The sequence below is a fragment of the Anopheles cruzii genome, chromosome 3 (assembly GCF_943734635.1).
Source record: "Anopheles cruzii chromosome 3, idAnoCruzAS_RS32_06, whole genome shotgun sequence".
Classification (NCBI taxonomy): Eukaryota; Metazoa; Arthropoda; class Insecta; order Diptera; family Culicidae; genus Anopheles; species Anopheles cruzii.
In genome coordinates, this window is record NC_069145.1 from 85,676,853 (window position 1) to 85,691,113 (window position 14,261).

At 50.5% G+C, this 14,261-nt stretch overlaps 1 protein-coding gene across 1 annotated transcript in view; it reads left to right on the forward strand.

Moving 5' to 3' along the window:
- The first annotated feature begins 13,668 nt into the window (after positions 1-13,668).
- LOC128273278 (signal-induced proliferation-associated 1-like protein 3) overlaps positions 13,669-14,261 on the forward strand; it is a 45,451-nt gene continuing 44,858 nt past the window's right edge. Inside the window, exon 1 of the mRNA XM_053011214.1 lies at positions 13,669-13,725. Within this exon, the coding sequence (XP_052867174.1) occupies positions 13,669-13,725 (57 nt within the window). The remainder of the gene's footprint in view (positions 13,726-14,261) is intronic.

The following is a 14,261-nucleotide window of genomic DNA, read 5'->3' on the forward strand; positions in this document are numbered from 1 at the left end:
TCTTTCTGCATTTTTGATCCATTTCATGTTTTGGCCAGCGGGCCCGGTGTGCAAAGTTTCCACCTTCGCACAGACCGCCTTTTGCACTGCGCAACGATTCATTAATTTGTTTTATTTATGAAACAAAATTACCGAATACAGCCGCTGGCCGCGGAATGTGGACGTCGCCGCCGCGGTGAGTCCAAAATCGATCGAATCCAAGGGTGGTCGTCGCGTGCCTCTCCGTTTGTGTGATTTGCTGTGTAATGGATTGCACATTTGTATTTTAATTAAAACCCACAAAGCTACACTTTAGCGAAGAGCGATGATCGAAGACGCCAAAGGGGGTAATGATCGCGCGCAGCAGCGCCTCGCGCTAATGAATCGCCCAATCTCCGCTCCCTTCGTACCGGTTTCGCCACGGTGAATCGGATACGCGGTTGGGTATGTAAACTACACCGCCGCCGCGCGTCCCCTCTTGTGGTCGGTCGGTCGGTGTGGCGTATGCGCCAAATGGGCGAACCAATTTAAAAGTCCGCGAAAGTAAGATCATCATACTTAATTCGGCGATTTTGGTTCGGGGCTTCGGCTCAAAATGGCTTCATTCGCTGCCGAACTTGAATAATAATTTGCGGCTGATGAGCACCGGAGAAGATCGGCTAAAATCGGCCTTCCGTAACCTGTCCCTTGACGTGCCATCGGTTGGACCACAAGTTTGTAATGTGAGCGAGTCAATGATCTATTTTCGCAACGCGCACACATAACGATCTTCGCAGACACATAATTTCAGATCATGTTGGGGGCCATCAGCAGTGTTTCTGTCTGTTGCTTTGTTGGCAGAAGCTAGTTTGGAGCCCCGGAATAATGATTTCGGAAGTGCCGCAGCAAATTGATGATAATAAGAGTTCGGTCTGTGGCGGGCCGATGAATTGAGTAACGAACGGCCGACCATCGAGGATGGGAATGGGTTTGTTGAGAGCCTGTGTATGTTGGGTTTATTGTCCGGCTTAACGCACCCTCGTTACGGCAGCTTGGTCATGCTCGATCGATCGCGGGACCCGAAGAACGAGACCGATCGCCGAACAGGAGCCAGTTGCGTGGCGCATTACAGATTTCATAGATGAAAATCACCTAATTCTAGGGCAGTGTGGGCAACAACACATTCCATTCTCGGCTGCTGTTGCGCTCGATTATATAAGGATTAGCCTGGTACAATATGTATTTAATATTAGGGAATTGTTTGCCACGGGCTGATAGGAAATATGTTGAGGCGCATCTTCCAACGAAACACAGGAATACACTTTCATTTCAAGCATATCGTAAATTTGACAGGATGTGAAAGGAATAACGCGATTTGTATTAAAATGTGGAAAACAAAAGTCTTGTGCAATACGGATTTTTGCTTCAATCGACCACGCTGGGGCATTCCGCGAATGCAATACTCCCTTAACAGAGACCCTGGCGACAAAGCCCACAAACCGCAGCCATCATCATCAGTCAAAGTCAATTGATTGCTGAGTGCCAAGTCGCCGAGTCGCCGTTTTCCTGAAGGTTTGTGTGAGCCACACTTTGATGGATGTGCCCTCAACGGGCGTTCGTCCTCGAAAAAGGACTGTCTCCGTTAAGCCGTAAACCATAAACATAAGCGACCAACGCACAACGCATGTCTGCTTTCTTGATCTTCAAAAGGACCCGTAAACCAATTGTGTCGCATTTTCAATGGTGGGAATAAACGGCAAGATGGTTCAAACGAAAAAGCGCTTTGCGCAAGATAGCACTGACGGTGCCGGCGATTTCCGGAGGTCAGTCCGTGTTGTGGTAGCGAGAATCGGGGCCGTTACAGTGATCCCAGCTCCGTTCGCAGTTGACCGCAACAGCACGATGCTGTGAATGTTGCTGCGCTCCCCTTTTTGGTGATAATTCATCATCATTCAATTGATAAGATGCACAGGACGCACGTGTCTTGAGAAGTGGCCTTTTTTTGGACGACCCCGTCAGGTCCAATGGGTATTTATTACGGCACGACGTCCAAGCGCTGGACGAGCTCGAGACGGCAAATGAAGATTAAGCGCCAAATGATTGACCCAATTCCGTAGCCCAAAAGTAATAAAGATGACGGGAAGAAGATGGAACTCCCCGGTGGAGTCATTAGATGAGCTCCACGATGAGTCCATTGAGCTGTTACGCGATGGAAATGGAACGGAAGAAGACTCTGCCGCTGTCACATGCCACGCACGGAAGCAGTTGCGGGTTGAAAATGGCGTGGCATGTTTCGGAAGTGTCGGAAGCATTGCGCTGACGCCGGTAAAACTTTGTCACCGCAGCCCGGAAGCGCATCTCGCACGAACTTTGCTCGATCTGCCTGACGACAAACATTCTTCTGTCATCCAGACAGACGGCTTTCTCCCTGGCTGTCGTTCCATTGCCCTCCTATAGAAGGGTGAGGTCCGTCTGGAGCCTCAAGCCTCTCCGACCCGGAGACCGGAGTGGTGTCCGATAAAAAGTGCCAGTCAGCAGAAGCGACAACCATTGTGTGTCTGCTGTGGTGCCTTGGGTTGGACTCGATACGCTCTCATTTCCATCGCGCTCCCTGCCCGAAGAGTTGTCCAGGCTCTAGGGCTATCGCGTAGACCGACTGCAGACTCCGCAGCGGGAGTCTCAGACGAAGGAGAAAGTGACAAGCGAGAAATGCATATTCTGATGGGTGCAACAAAAGACCAAACAAGAAAATGGACGAAGGAAGACTCGAAGAGTGAGCCAACAGTGGAACTAGTGGGCACTTCATCGTGTCGCAGCCCTTGACACACCGTCCAGCCGGCCGCCATGTTTCTCCGGCTCCGGCCGGAAGTGGCAACGAGGCCATCGCTGCATGATTTGCGAAACTGCGCGCTCACCGCTCCTTTTAATGTCCGCGGCCCGGACGGCGTCGGGAATTTCACTCTCGCATTCCTCAGCCGAACGAAGATGAGCAGACGGCGCCGGGGCGAATGATGAGCGTTTCTTGGAGACATACGTTTGCGTGGGAAACTTCTTCGACGGTGCGCATCCAATGGATTTTGAACACTCCCGAGTGCAATAGAAATTCGCCCGGAACGCAACATAATTGTTCAGCGAGGCTTTCGGGTGATGTTTACGGGAGCGATGGGCAGCTGCGGCTCGTCCGGCGCACACCACCCACTTGGTTGGTCAACCTTTCCCTCATCATGCGCAGTGCTTTTCATCGCGCTGGCCTGATTACCGTTTTGATAGCTGATAAACGCTGCAGCCCCCACCGATCTGCGGACGGCGATGATGATTGGGTATCGCAAACAACGGCCGCGCGGAATGTATGTCAACCGGGCGGGCTGGCCGGGGCTTATCGGGGTGTCGAAAAGAGTGAAACGCCGCGTGCGTGCGCCATCATGTTTGGGCGCGCCGGCTGGATTGGGAGAAATTCCCCGCCCGGCTTATGCTGACCTGGATTCGTGTTGTTAGAAACAACGTCAAGAAAACAACAAACCCGTTTCCGAGCGTGCCGCACTCTTCCGTTCTGCTTCGATTTTGCCGTCGATATTCGCGATTTTTAGCTTTTCATTTCCAAAAGTTGTTTCTCGAAAACATTTTGACGATGAACAGAATGCCGCTATGAATCCTTAACTCATGATACAGATACAACGCGTCATGCTTTCTTAACTCATGTCAATTACGCCCGGCAGCGTAAGCACAACGTTGTACCGAAGGTAATTACGGTAATAAGACACTTTAGCAACTTCAGCCATGTCCCCTTAGTGAGCCCTAGTGTTGCTCATCCACGACGTCGTTGTTTGTTGTTTCTTGTGGACGCCGTTGTTGTTGTTGCTCGAAAGGGCACCTTCATATGGGACGGGCGCTGGGAGCGCTGGCGACAATTGTCAACGACTGGTGCCAGTGCCATTCACTGCTTCAGGCCGAGGGAAACACAATTGTGCAACATAAATTAGCCGGCGCAACGCGCAAAGAAAGGGCGACACTCCTGGCCCCCATCAAGCAAGGGTTGGTCCGGTCGGGTGCCAGAAGGTCTTCAGTCTTTGTCCGGGAAAACGGTCTGTGTTACGCCCGTGCAACTGCCGCTATGGAATGCTAACAAGTTCGCTGTAACACGAGTGTTTGCCGCGTGGTGTGGAAAGAAAATGAGTGAAAACCGGAGCGCAGTGAGCGGGTTCAGAGGCCATTTAAGACCTCGCATGTCATGTAACATTTTTTTCGGAGCCTCATTACAAGCGGCTTTTTAAAAAATATGCTAAAGTTTGCACACATTCACTCGAATTCCGTTATTCCGTTTTGGGTTTCTCCCGGCGACACAGCATTACAAGACACGGATAATGCACCAACACCTGAAGCGGAAGGATTTATGGACGTTGCACTGGCGCTAGTGGTTAAACAAACGCCACCGCGCCCGAGGCCGTAGGCGAGAGATGCCGGGTGTTGTCTGATGTGGCAACAACGTGATTAAATTCGACAACTTTATTGCCTAGTCAGCTGAATTCAAATGTGCTGCGCGTGACCGAAGGTGAGAAGAATGCCGGCCCAGTAGCTCCAGTCGGGTTGTTGTTTTGTGCGAAGGTTTATGCTGTGCTTGAAACAATGGTACATTAGGCGCAAAAATCTCCGGCTTCGTGTGTGTCAGGGGAATAGTATTCCTTCGCGGGATCATGCAATCGGGTTTTGTGCGTTTATGATGATAAATTCACGCGGATGATGAAATATAAGTCGCGCCGGGCGTGAGTGATGTAACTTGGCCGGTTTGTTGTGGAGTCGCGTGCTAATTATGCTGTCTCCCCTCACAAGCATCAGTTTTTGCTTATACCGACAACCGTCGGGCTCGGGACAATGTTTCTGTGGAATGTTTGCATGTTTGTTTCTCTGTTGCACGATGCCACTGTTTTACTAATTTATTTACCATCGTTTTAAGTTACACTTTAGTTACTGCCACGTGTCTGTGTCGGTTGTGTTTAGCCGCATCGACTTAATGTTTTGAGATGGCATCATTTTTCTAGCACAAAACTAAACCATTCGGTCTAACGGCGCTAGAGTCGTGTTGTGAGACAGACAACGGCCATGGTTAATGTAAATTTTCCAAACGACAAATGACCGACCACCAGCGCCTTCCACTTACCACCGGGGCTACCGTACCGTTCAAACAGCCGGGGGGGTTCCACAGCCACTGAACTCATTTGTCTCATTCATGCGCGGCGGGCGCGATCGAGAGAGACGTACATGGATGCATAATTAGCCCCAAAAGGGGTGTGCTACCGTTTTTGGCGGGGCCACGGCACCACCGGTGTACCGGTTGGCGCTCGCGCATTGGCGTAGAATTCTAATTGAACGCTAAGGCTAAGCATCGAAAACTTGTTTATGGCTGTTCGTAAGGTAATTCGCTATCGAAACAGGGCGAAAGAGGGTGAAAAGATATTAGGTTGGAGAAAAAGTAATCCATTATTTCCTTTCTTGATCTCAATTTTTCATCCCTCAGTAAATTTTGTAACGCGCGAAAAAGGTGTCAATCGCTTAGAGCAAGGTTCGGACTATACGGCGGATGCATTAAAACTTCCCAACCAAGCTCTCCGAACTTTCCGGCGAGTCACTAAAAACATTTCGTAACATTTCGTTATCCTGGTGGAACACAAAACCTCTTCCGTTGGCCGATTCTGGTCGTTTCTGGTTAATTACTAGCTTCGAACGGTGCAGTTCTCGACAGTAGAGATCTGAATTTAGTGTTTGGCAGCAACGGAAGCAACTCATAATAAACGATTCCTCTCAAGTCCCACCATAAACCCAGTAGAACCTTCCTGGCCGTGAGTCCTGGCGTGACCATCGGTTTAGCTGCTTCATATTCTCATATTATCGAACAAACAAATGGAACAAACAAAAAAACGTGAAAACATTTTTTAAAGTGTAAAGTATCAGCTTTAAAACGAACCTTGAACTGTACGATCGATACTTCACGAGATATCGATCACAAAAGTCGCCTACCTCGAAAATAATGGATTACTTTTTCCCCAACCTAATATTTATGGTCCAACCAATTTTATCGTTTTTCTTTATCGGTCGACTAAACCAAATAGGAAATGAATTTATTGTACAACAATTGGTCGAAAGTATTCCTTAACCCCGCCGGCGATCAATCGGAAATCAGTAGGGTCCGTATGTTTTTGCTGTAGCACTATTTGGCCGCTTACGCACATGGCCGCACCACATGCGGGTGCTGCGTTGCAGCGTGAAATAACTTCACTTCAATTAGATTATTGCGCAACCAACACACACGCAGCCGTCGTTCTTGGAGTGTAAGCGAGCCACTCCGGGCCAGGGTTGAGTGTCCCACGGCCGCCGCTGCTGCGATATGCTCCCACAGCATGAAACCCGATAACTATGCCTATGCTGGGCCGCGTGTGTGTGTGTGTTCGGCCGGTACTCGGTTGTGGTGGTAGTTAACATTGTCCGTGCATTCCCTTCCTTGCTTGCTTACCCTTTATGCAAGAAACCCTCTGGACCCCCGAGCCCGGGGCTCCTCAAGAGAGCTGATATTTGACAGCGTCAGCACTTGAAGTGTCGCTCGGTCACACAGCTAAACCGGAAGGGCTGTCGCGGCGGCGGTTGTTGCGCGTTCGAGGCCATGCATGGCAGCAGCAGCCGCAGCAGGAGGTGGTTGTGGTTCGCGTAATATTTAAGCTCCGTTTGGGTGCCGTTTATTTCTGGGTATTTGCATAAGTGCGGCGCGGGCACCAATCAGTCAGTCAGTCAGTCATATCGGTGTGGCGGGCCCCAGAAGCCAGTAAGTCTGCCGCGTGACTCTCTAAGGGGGTTTGCTGAGTGTGCGCGGCGAGCATAAAACGTGGCCAAATCGATGGCCTTCATTTTATATTCCAGCGGGCAGCGCTGCGTATGCGTGTCGAATCAGTCGGTTCTTTGCGTGCCGTTTGCGCAGATGAAAATGGTCTGATTATTTTGATAAATGTCCGAAGAAAAACCCGGCCCTATCGCATGTACTGGAATGTGTGCTGGGTGATTAGCCATTCGAAACATGAACCGATGGGTACGTGACGCGAAGCTATGACTTTGCGCATGATGCTCTGCATGACCACGGCCCGTGGCCACGAGGACTCATGACGCACACGAGCGCGCGCTTGTATGTTGGATAGATAATACTTTGTACTCCACGGTTTTTTTTTGTTTTGTCAAGCCTCTGTAGCTCGTGCCGACTGTCGATTGGCGAAACGTTTTTCGTTAATGAAGAATAAAAAATGTCTGCTCGTGCCTCACGTTCCCGGCCGCGGCGGTGATTACGCTCTGGGTCCCGTTACACATATTTGCCACGTTTGCAAAATGGTGTTTCGTTGCCCGAACACACCGAACAGGAAGCGGTTCCAAATGATCATTCCTCGGAGCCACTGGCAGCAGCTGGTTCTAATTTGGCGCTTCTGGGTTGGGCCGTTTGCAGCGAAATGGAACTCCGTCGTGTCATAGCTATTTTTTTCGGCCTCTCCGGATGGTGCAGACAAGCCACGTAGCAGCAGCAGCAGCAGCGTCATGCTGTGGGCCGCTGCACCACGGGCTGTCGTTTGCGGATGTTCCAACAACATGTGTCGGAGTTTCTTTAATCATCCCAAAGCGGGCGCGGCCGTGTGTGAGTGTGAATGGTCCTCTTTTGCACGAACCCTTTTTTATGTCCTTCCTCTTCTCGGCACAGCAAATGTGTGGCATGAATTGTAGCCCATGTTGGCGGCTGTTCGATGAATGCATCCCGGGGCGGTCCTGCGATGGTTTCGTTTTCCATCAAGAGATGAGTTCAATATCGCCCACTGAGTGATGGGATTTCTTACGAGTGCTGGCGTTCCATCATAAAAATTGTCTTCGAAACCGAAGACACAGTCCCATTCAATCTACCGCCGTGCCGGAACTGACGGCAAGGAAGAATTTGCGTGAAGCAATAAAAAGAGATCGACACAAGAAAACACATTGGCCGCCGTGAAACCAACTGCCTTTTCTTCGAAAGTAAACAGAAAACGGTTGTCAGTGAAATTATGGTCTCCGTCTTGCTGCACCAAGAAAAGAGCGACCCTTCTGGAAAGATTCGGCTTTGAAATTGAAAACCTCTGCGCTCCGGAGAGGAATTAGGAAATGTCGTCCAACGGAATGGCATCCAATCTTGAAGTACTGCTTGCTGCTAATGGAACGGCGGTCTTGCTTTTCAATTCAATCGGGCAAAGTGGTCGAGTTTTTAATGTGCAATGCAAGAGCGTGCGTTTTTCGACACCCTGCCCCGATGGGGTGTCACAAAGACGCACAATGTTTGGCCCCGGTGCTCGGAACCACCCATGAGATGCTGGGCAGCGCAGGGTCTCGGGCCCGGGTCGGCAGGCCATTTGCCATACGGCAACACCAGTACCTGCAATTTCTGTAACCCTCATCTCCGCTTCATCGGAGCAGCAGTTTGCGTCCCGGATTGTGCGTCCGCTTGCTGTGCCAGGCCAGGACCGTTACGGTGCCTCGGAGTAGAAATTTGAGAAGAAAACGACCGGAAAGTGAACAAAGCCGGTCGGCGGACACGTTTTTATCTTCCACACACTGCTTTCGGAAGGATCCCAATCCGGGATCGCTTTGAATTGGGTCTTGAATGGTTCCCTCGATGGGACGGTTGGCAGCATTCCTAGCACCGGCGGGAAGAAGAGAGTGACCAACTCATCTTTTGCACACAACCATCAACGCCACAGTGTCTCGAAAGCAGGGTTTTGGACGCGTCGTTAAGATAATCTCACTAATTCCTGTAACTATTAATTAGCCATTGTTGCTAATGCATTTGAATTTACATCTCTTAAGGTTGTCCACAGCCTCGCGTACGTCAAGGTTCGTCGCCAGGCTACCTTGGCGCTGTCGAAACCTGAACTGCGAATGGCGGCTGCTGCTGTCGATTCCGTCCGCTGTTGTTGTTATTGTTCCAGCGCGCCCCAACATTTCCACCTGACATTGACATTCTTTCGGTCGGGCCGTGGATCGACGCGACGACATATTTGCATCGGTTGACAATCGGCCTTTTTTCCGCTCCCGATGATTGGTTACCTTACTAATTGGCGGGTACCACCAGTGGCCTGTTTGTGGCCCAAAACTGAAACGCCAAAGAAACAGCTTAATAAGCGTGGCAGAACGCAGCTGACGTTGCATTGGCAGGTCTCCCCAAACCGGACACCGAATTCGGCGACGGCGAAAAAAGAAAGCTGGCCGAAAACTAAATGAAAGAGCCTTCGTTTGGCAGACTTGGCCGGGAAGAAAGCCACCTGTTGTTGCGGGGCACCATTTACTACTTTTTCTTGGTTGTCGTTCGTCGTTGTTGACAGTCCATTCGCGTCCACTCCACACCCCGGATGGGGCATGTAGCGATGGAAGCGCATTTTTTCGACATTTTTCGAACGACCTTCGCGGTCACGATTGGGGTGTTGGCCGCCTTGTGGCCCTCGGAAGACCTGTGGCCGGGGGCGACAGTAGCTTATGGTTGTGACTGTTGTTTTGTCTGTCGCCCAAGCCTTACAAACAGGCGTAACTGGCGAACCGGAGGGTTGTTGTCACCTTTCACCTGGCTTCGGTCGGAATGGAGAAATGTAGTGTTTTGCTGGTGACGGTGACGCTGCCGTTGGTGGTCAGCAAAAAGAGCCCATCTTTTTGACACCCATATTTGGCCGCGCACACGGTGCCGTTGAGTTTTGGGGTTCGGCTGAGTCGTTGTGTTTCGTCGTCGTGGAGCGCAACCTTGGCGAGGCATCATAAATCGTCACGGTTGCACTTCTCAAGGGCCTCCCGTTGGCGGGTCATAAAACAATGTGGGGTCGATTGGCGAAAGTGAGAGGTTTCGGTTGCTGAAATGTCCTCCCGCGAGAGTTGACGGGGTTTCTGGTTGGTCGATAAGAGCCCCGTCGCCGCCGGGGGCCGATCGGAAATTGGCCGGAAAATGTGTTTCTTTCACATCTGCCGATAATCCCCGGTTCGCAGACGAATGCTGCAGATGTTGGCCTGGTCTGGCCGAGTAGTTGACAGTCACCCCGATTTTGCTGACTACTTCATTCCGATAACGAGTCGACGAGGGGAAACCTTTTCGATTAGATTATCAGCCGTTGTGGTTGTTTCCCTTCGGGGCACCAGTTATGAGGAAAACATTATTGCACGACGCCCGTTTATCGTCTTTTCTGAGACTCCCCGAGGAGCAGCGGTGGTGCAGGATTCGTCCGTCGGAACAACCCTCGTGATGGATCGCAATTATGCGCACGTGCACGGGTGTGTGCGGTATCGAAAGAGTCATTACTACTTCGTTGCGGGCAGTTTATCTTAAAATGTCGACGTGCGCGGGGTCACAACGCCCGGGTGGGACGTCCCAGGGCGAGAGGTGTTAGAGGGAAATTAAAATGTTACGCGCCGGCGGAAATGGATCACGGCGGAGGGTGCCACAGAAAAGTCAACACATTTCTCGCGCGTGTGGTGTGTTCCCTTATCGTTGGCCCCTCGGACCACTAAAGAGGGGAACATCAATGGTCAGACGAGTCCCCGGAGAGCGGTTCGGGGCGGTTGTGGGCTGGATGTTTACCAAACAAATACGGCACGACGCTGTACTGTACTTCTTCTCATCCCTTGACGGAGGGACATAAAGACGAGCTCCTTAAGGGTGATTAGTCCAATATTTAGTCTGTTTGGGTGCGTCGCGGTGTTGAGGGATGTCTATATGACCGTGTTGGTACAAAATAGCGTGTGAACGGCCAGACTGGTATCACACAACACCTAACCTTGTAACGATAAAACGATGCCAATAAAATACTGAGCTCATCGAGTACACCAGCTATCGATTACAGAGTAGTGGCCTTGTGGACGATAGTGGGCAAGGAACGCGATGCAACCTACGGTCGGGTGGGTAACTCTCCGCAAACTATCATTGCACGGTGCGACGATGCCCAAAACCCGCCCAGCTGGCGACAACATGCCTTAACGTGGCTCCGGCCATTTTTTCCTTCAACGGCCAATCAGCCAATCAATCATCGCCATCGCACCGTGGTGGCAGGACTTTCGACCTTTTTTGGGCGGATGGTGTTCCGATCATCCGTCCATAGTTTGGTGAGACGACGGTGACGCTCGGACCTGTCCGGTGACCGTGCGCAAAACCGCTTAAAACTCTCATAACGTGCGTCGCGTGTTGTGACGCCAACATGGCGCTCTCGATTTGGTGATCGATCGACAGCGGCACCCCCCCGGCCGGCGCAATTACTTATCGGTGACTGTTTAAGGGCCTGAAATCTGTCGATCTCACCATCGAGTGCCTTATCAATCTTTTCGCCAGGGCTGCCACTGAATGCCAGTGAGCCGTTCGCTTCCTGTCCCTGGCCTGAATGGAAACGTCGCCGACGCCGAGTATGCGTCCTCACGGTGCGGGATGTGCGGCCGGAAATTTTCTGCACACGCTTCCGTCCGTTCCGTTTATCGCAGTTGTTGTCACATTAGACTCCGGACTATTTACTTAGGTGTTAACTCGTTCTCCAAACACGCGATGTGTGGAATAGTTCCTTTCCCGGTGAGAGGTTGCTGCCTTCTCTCCGATGGCTCCGGGGGTCCCCTGATGTTGACTTATGTTTTCGTCCCATGTTTTCACTTCGGGTGCGCCCAGTCGGCGCAAAACCAAACAGAAAAAGTATTCAAACAAATAGTGAACTCAACCCGGGCTTACTTGCCAACAGCTGCGGACACTGGCTGGCCGACGGAGGGATTCTTGTGCGCATCGTGGACCTTGCGATTTAGATACCCGACGACCCCTGGGCCCAGACAGCAGGAACCCATTCCGGAGTTTTGACCACGATGTGTGGTATGCGAATAGAGGGTTAGCAAATCGCTTTGAAATTCTGCTCACGAGAATAGCGTTTTATGAAAACGCAACATTGAAACGCACGAAATATTGAGGAATTTTCGTCCGTCGACGTGGCGGCTACGTGGCTAAAATGTTTAATTAAAAAAACGGCCCCATCCGTGAGCATGTTGAGCAGCACTAAAGCATGTTTATGCAAAAAGGGTGACTCAACCGGGCATAGTTTTGGCATGATGCATTAACGCAAAGGAAAGAATGGTACCCCGTTTTGAAGCATAGCCCATGGTCGTGCGCTAAAATTTGTATTGTTCGTGTAATGTAGCCAACAGCGCCGCCGATCGTGCTCTTCCGCGTGCCACAACGTGCCGCTTTGGGGGGTGATGCGAGCCGCGCCACATGATGAGATGAAGATTATGCAAATCGATTTACTCTGCTCTGCGAACGCTCCAAAAAACCTACACAACACTTACACCTACCAAACCCCGGCCAGCAGCGGAGCAAGGTGGGGCCGTATCAGTGGCAGTAGCATAACAGCGCGCCCCGTGGTGCAGATGCCGCCGTCCCCATCGTCGCCGTCGTCAATCAGTCAGAGGTGTTGGCATCGACATGTCGGTCGTGGGGGGGTTATGCAACGTTTGCAATTAACTCGATGCAATTCTGGGCTACCGGCGGGCAATGTGCTGGCGGGGACGGTATTGGGTGTTTTGTTCAGCACAGCGTTTCGTCTGTCTCCCCTTACCGGTGACTGATGGGTCGCGATGCCATAACCAACCACCGGAGAGCGAGAAGAGGAAAAAAAATGTATTGAGGATGCAGGAAATGTTGTTATCAGCCGGCCGGCCGGGCGCTGCTGCTGCTGTGTATTTACTCGGTCCGGATAGCAACGGATGCAGACAGACAGGCTGTCGTGGGATAATGACGCACAGGTGCATGCGCCAACGGGGGACCATATTTCCACCATCATTACCCCAATTGGCCGCGACTGTAAAGATGACAAGCAGTGGCTCATAAGCCCGACGGTGTACCGTCAACGTTACCGGCTTGTGATACCTTCAATTTGGCTGTCAATTTAACAACCTTTGCCTATTTTATTTATGGGTGCAGCGAACACAAAAGACTGCAAAAAACTTGTTTTAAACGATGACTTCTTTCCATTAATTGATTGTTTCAAAATGCCACTCGTTATTTGAATGTTTTATCGTGTATAAAATTAAATAGTAAATTAATTGGAAGAATCTCTACGATTTATGCTGCCGGTGAGTTTAAGCTTGAATATCAATTAAACTTTCAAACTGAATGCACTGGCGAGAGCACTTAATTTCATGCTCGTCTGGCCATGCTAAAAAGGCCAGCTCGGTTTGGGCCATTTGGCCACCCTGTTGTCGCATGCTCCTTGCGCACACAGGTGCATACCTTCGACTGGCACCGAAATGGGGACCAGAAAAACAGGCCCAAATGTGCCCCGAAAAAAGCTTCGATCCGCCGCCGAGCCCACGGAAATGGGGGAAGCGCGCGCCCAGTTGAACGAGGTCAGAACAATGGCCGTTTTGATTGTGGAAATGACATTTGAATGGCTAGGCCCCATCCCATTCGCCCGTCGGAACATGGGCATGATGTAGGGAGGGCGTCGCCCTACCGTTTCCACTTTCCCGGGATCCAGATCAGGTTTTTTATTTATATCGCTGTGGACTTGTTCCGGTTGTCTGACTTCTGACCGAGGCGCGCACCGGCGTCCAATTTCGACGTTTTGTTGCACTTTACTTTAGATTCTTACTAATTTTGTGCATTTTTCTCCCGTGTTTCTCTTCTCTTTTAGGTAAGTCGTCAGCCCTCTTTGCATGTATCATAGAACCAGAGCTTCCTCCGTCCATTATCCGATCGCTAAGAAGACCAAGGTAAATAGTTGTTTTTGTTTTGTTTTTGTCTGTTTGTTGTGTTTCGGTTTTCCTCTTGTGTATCTGTCTGGTTTTGTTGCTTTACTGTGTTAGTTTGCAGTGTAGTGGCTCTTGTTTCGTCTTTTACGTTGTTTAGTTCTTCGTTTCGTACTTTCTGTCTCGTGCGAGTTGGATTCTTCGGTAGCATACGGTCTTTTTATTTAATCTTCTCATGTTACTTGTCATCTTGGTTTGTCTGCGTAGTTCTTTAGCGTTTTCTTGTTTCTTCACTGTCTCACTGACTTGTAGTTCTTTTGTGCATTCGATTTGCTTCCACTTCCGGTGTAGAAAGCTTTGGTACTTTTTTAGCAGTGCTTTTTCTTAGAAATAATCTTACAGGATGTCTTGACAGTGGTTTACGATTCACTTCCTCCGTAACGGAGAATAAATAAAACGAAACGATAAGGGACCATTTGTCTCGATTTCATTCATAAACAGTCGGTCGGTCGGTTCGGTCGCTTATGAACGATTTTTGGCTTTATCAAGCAAAGGCCGCG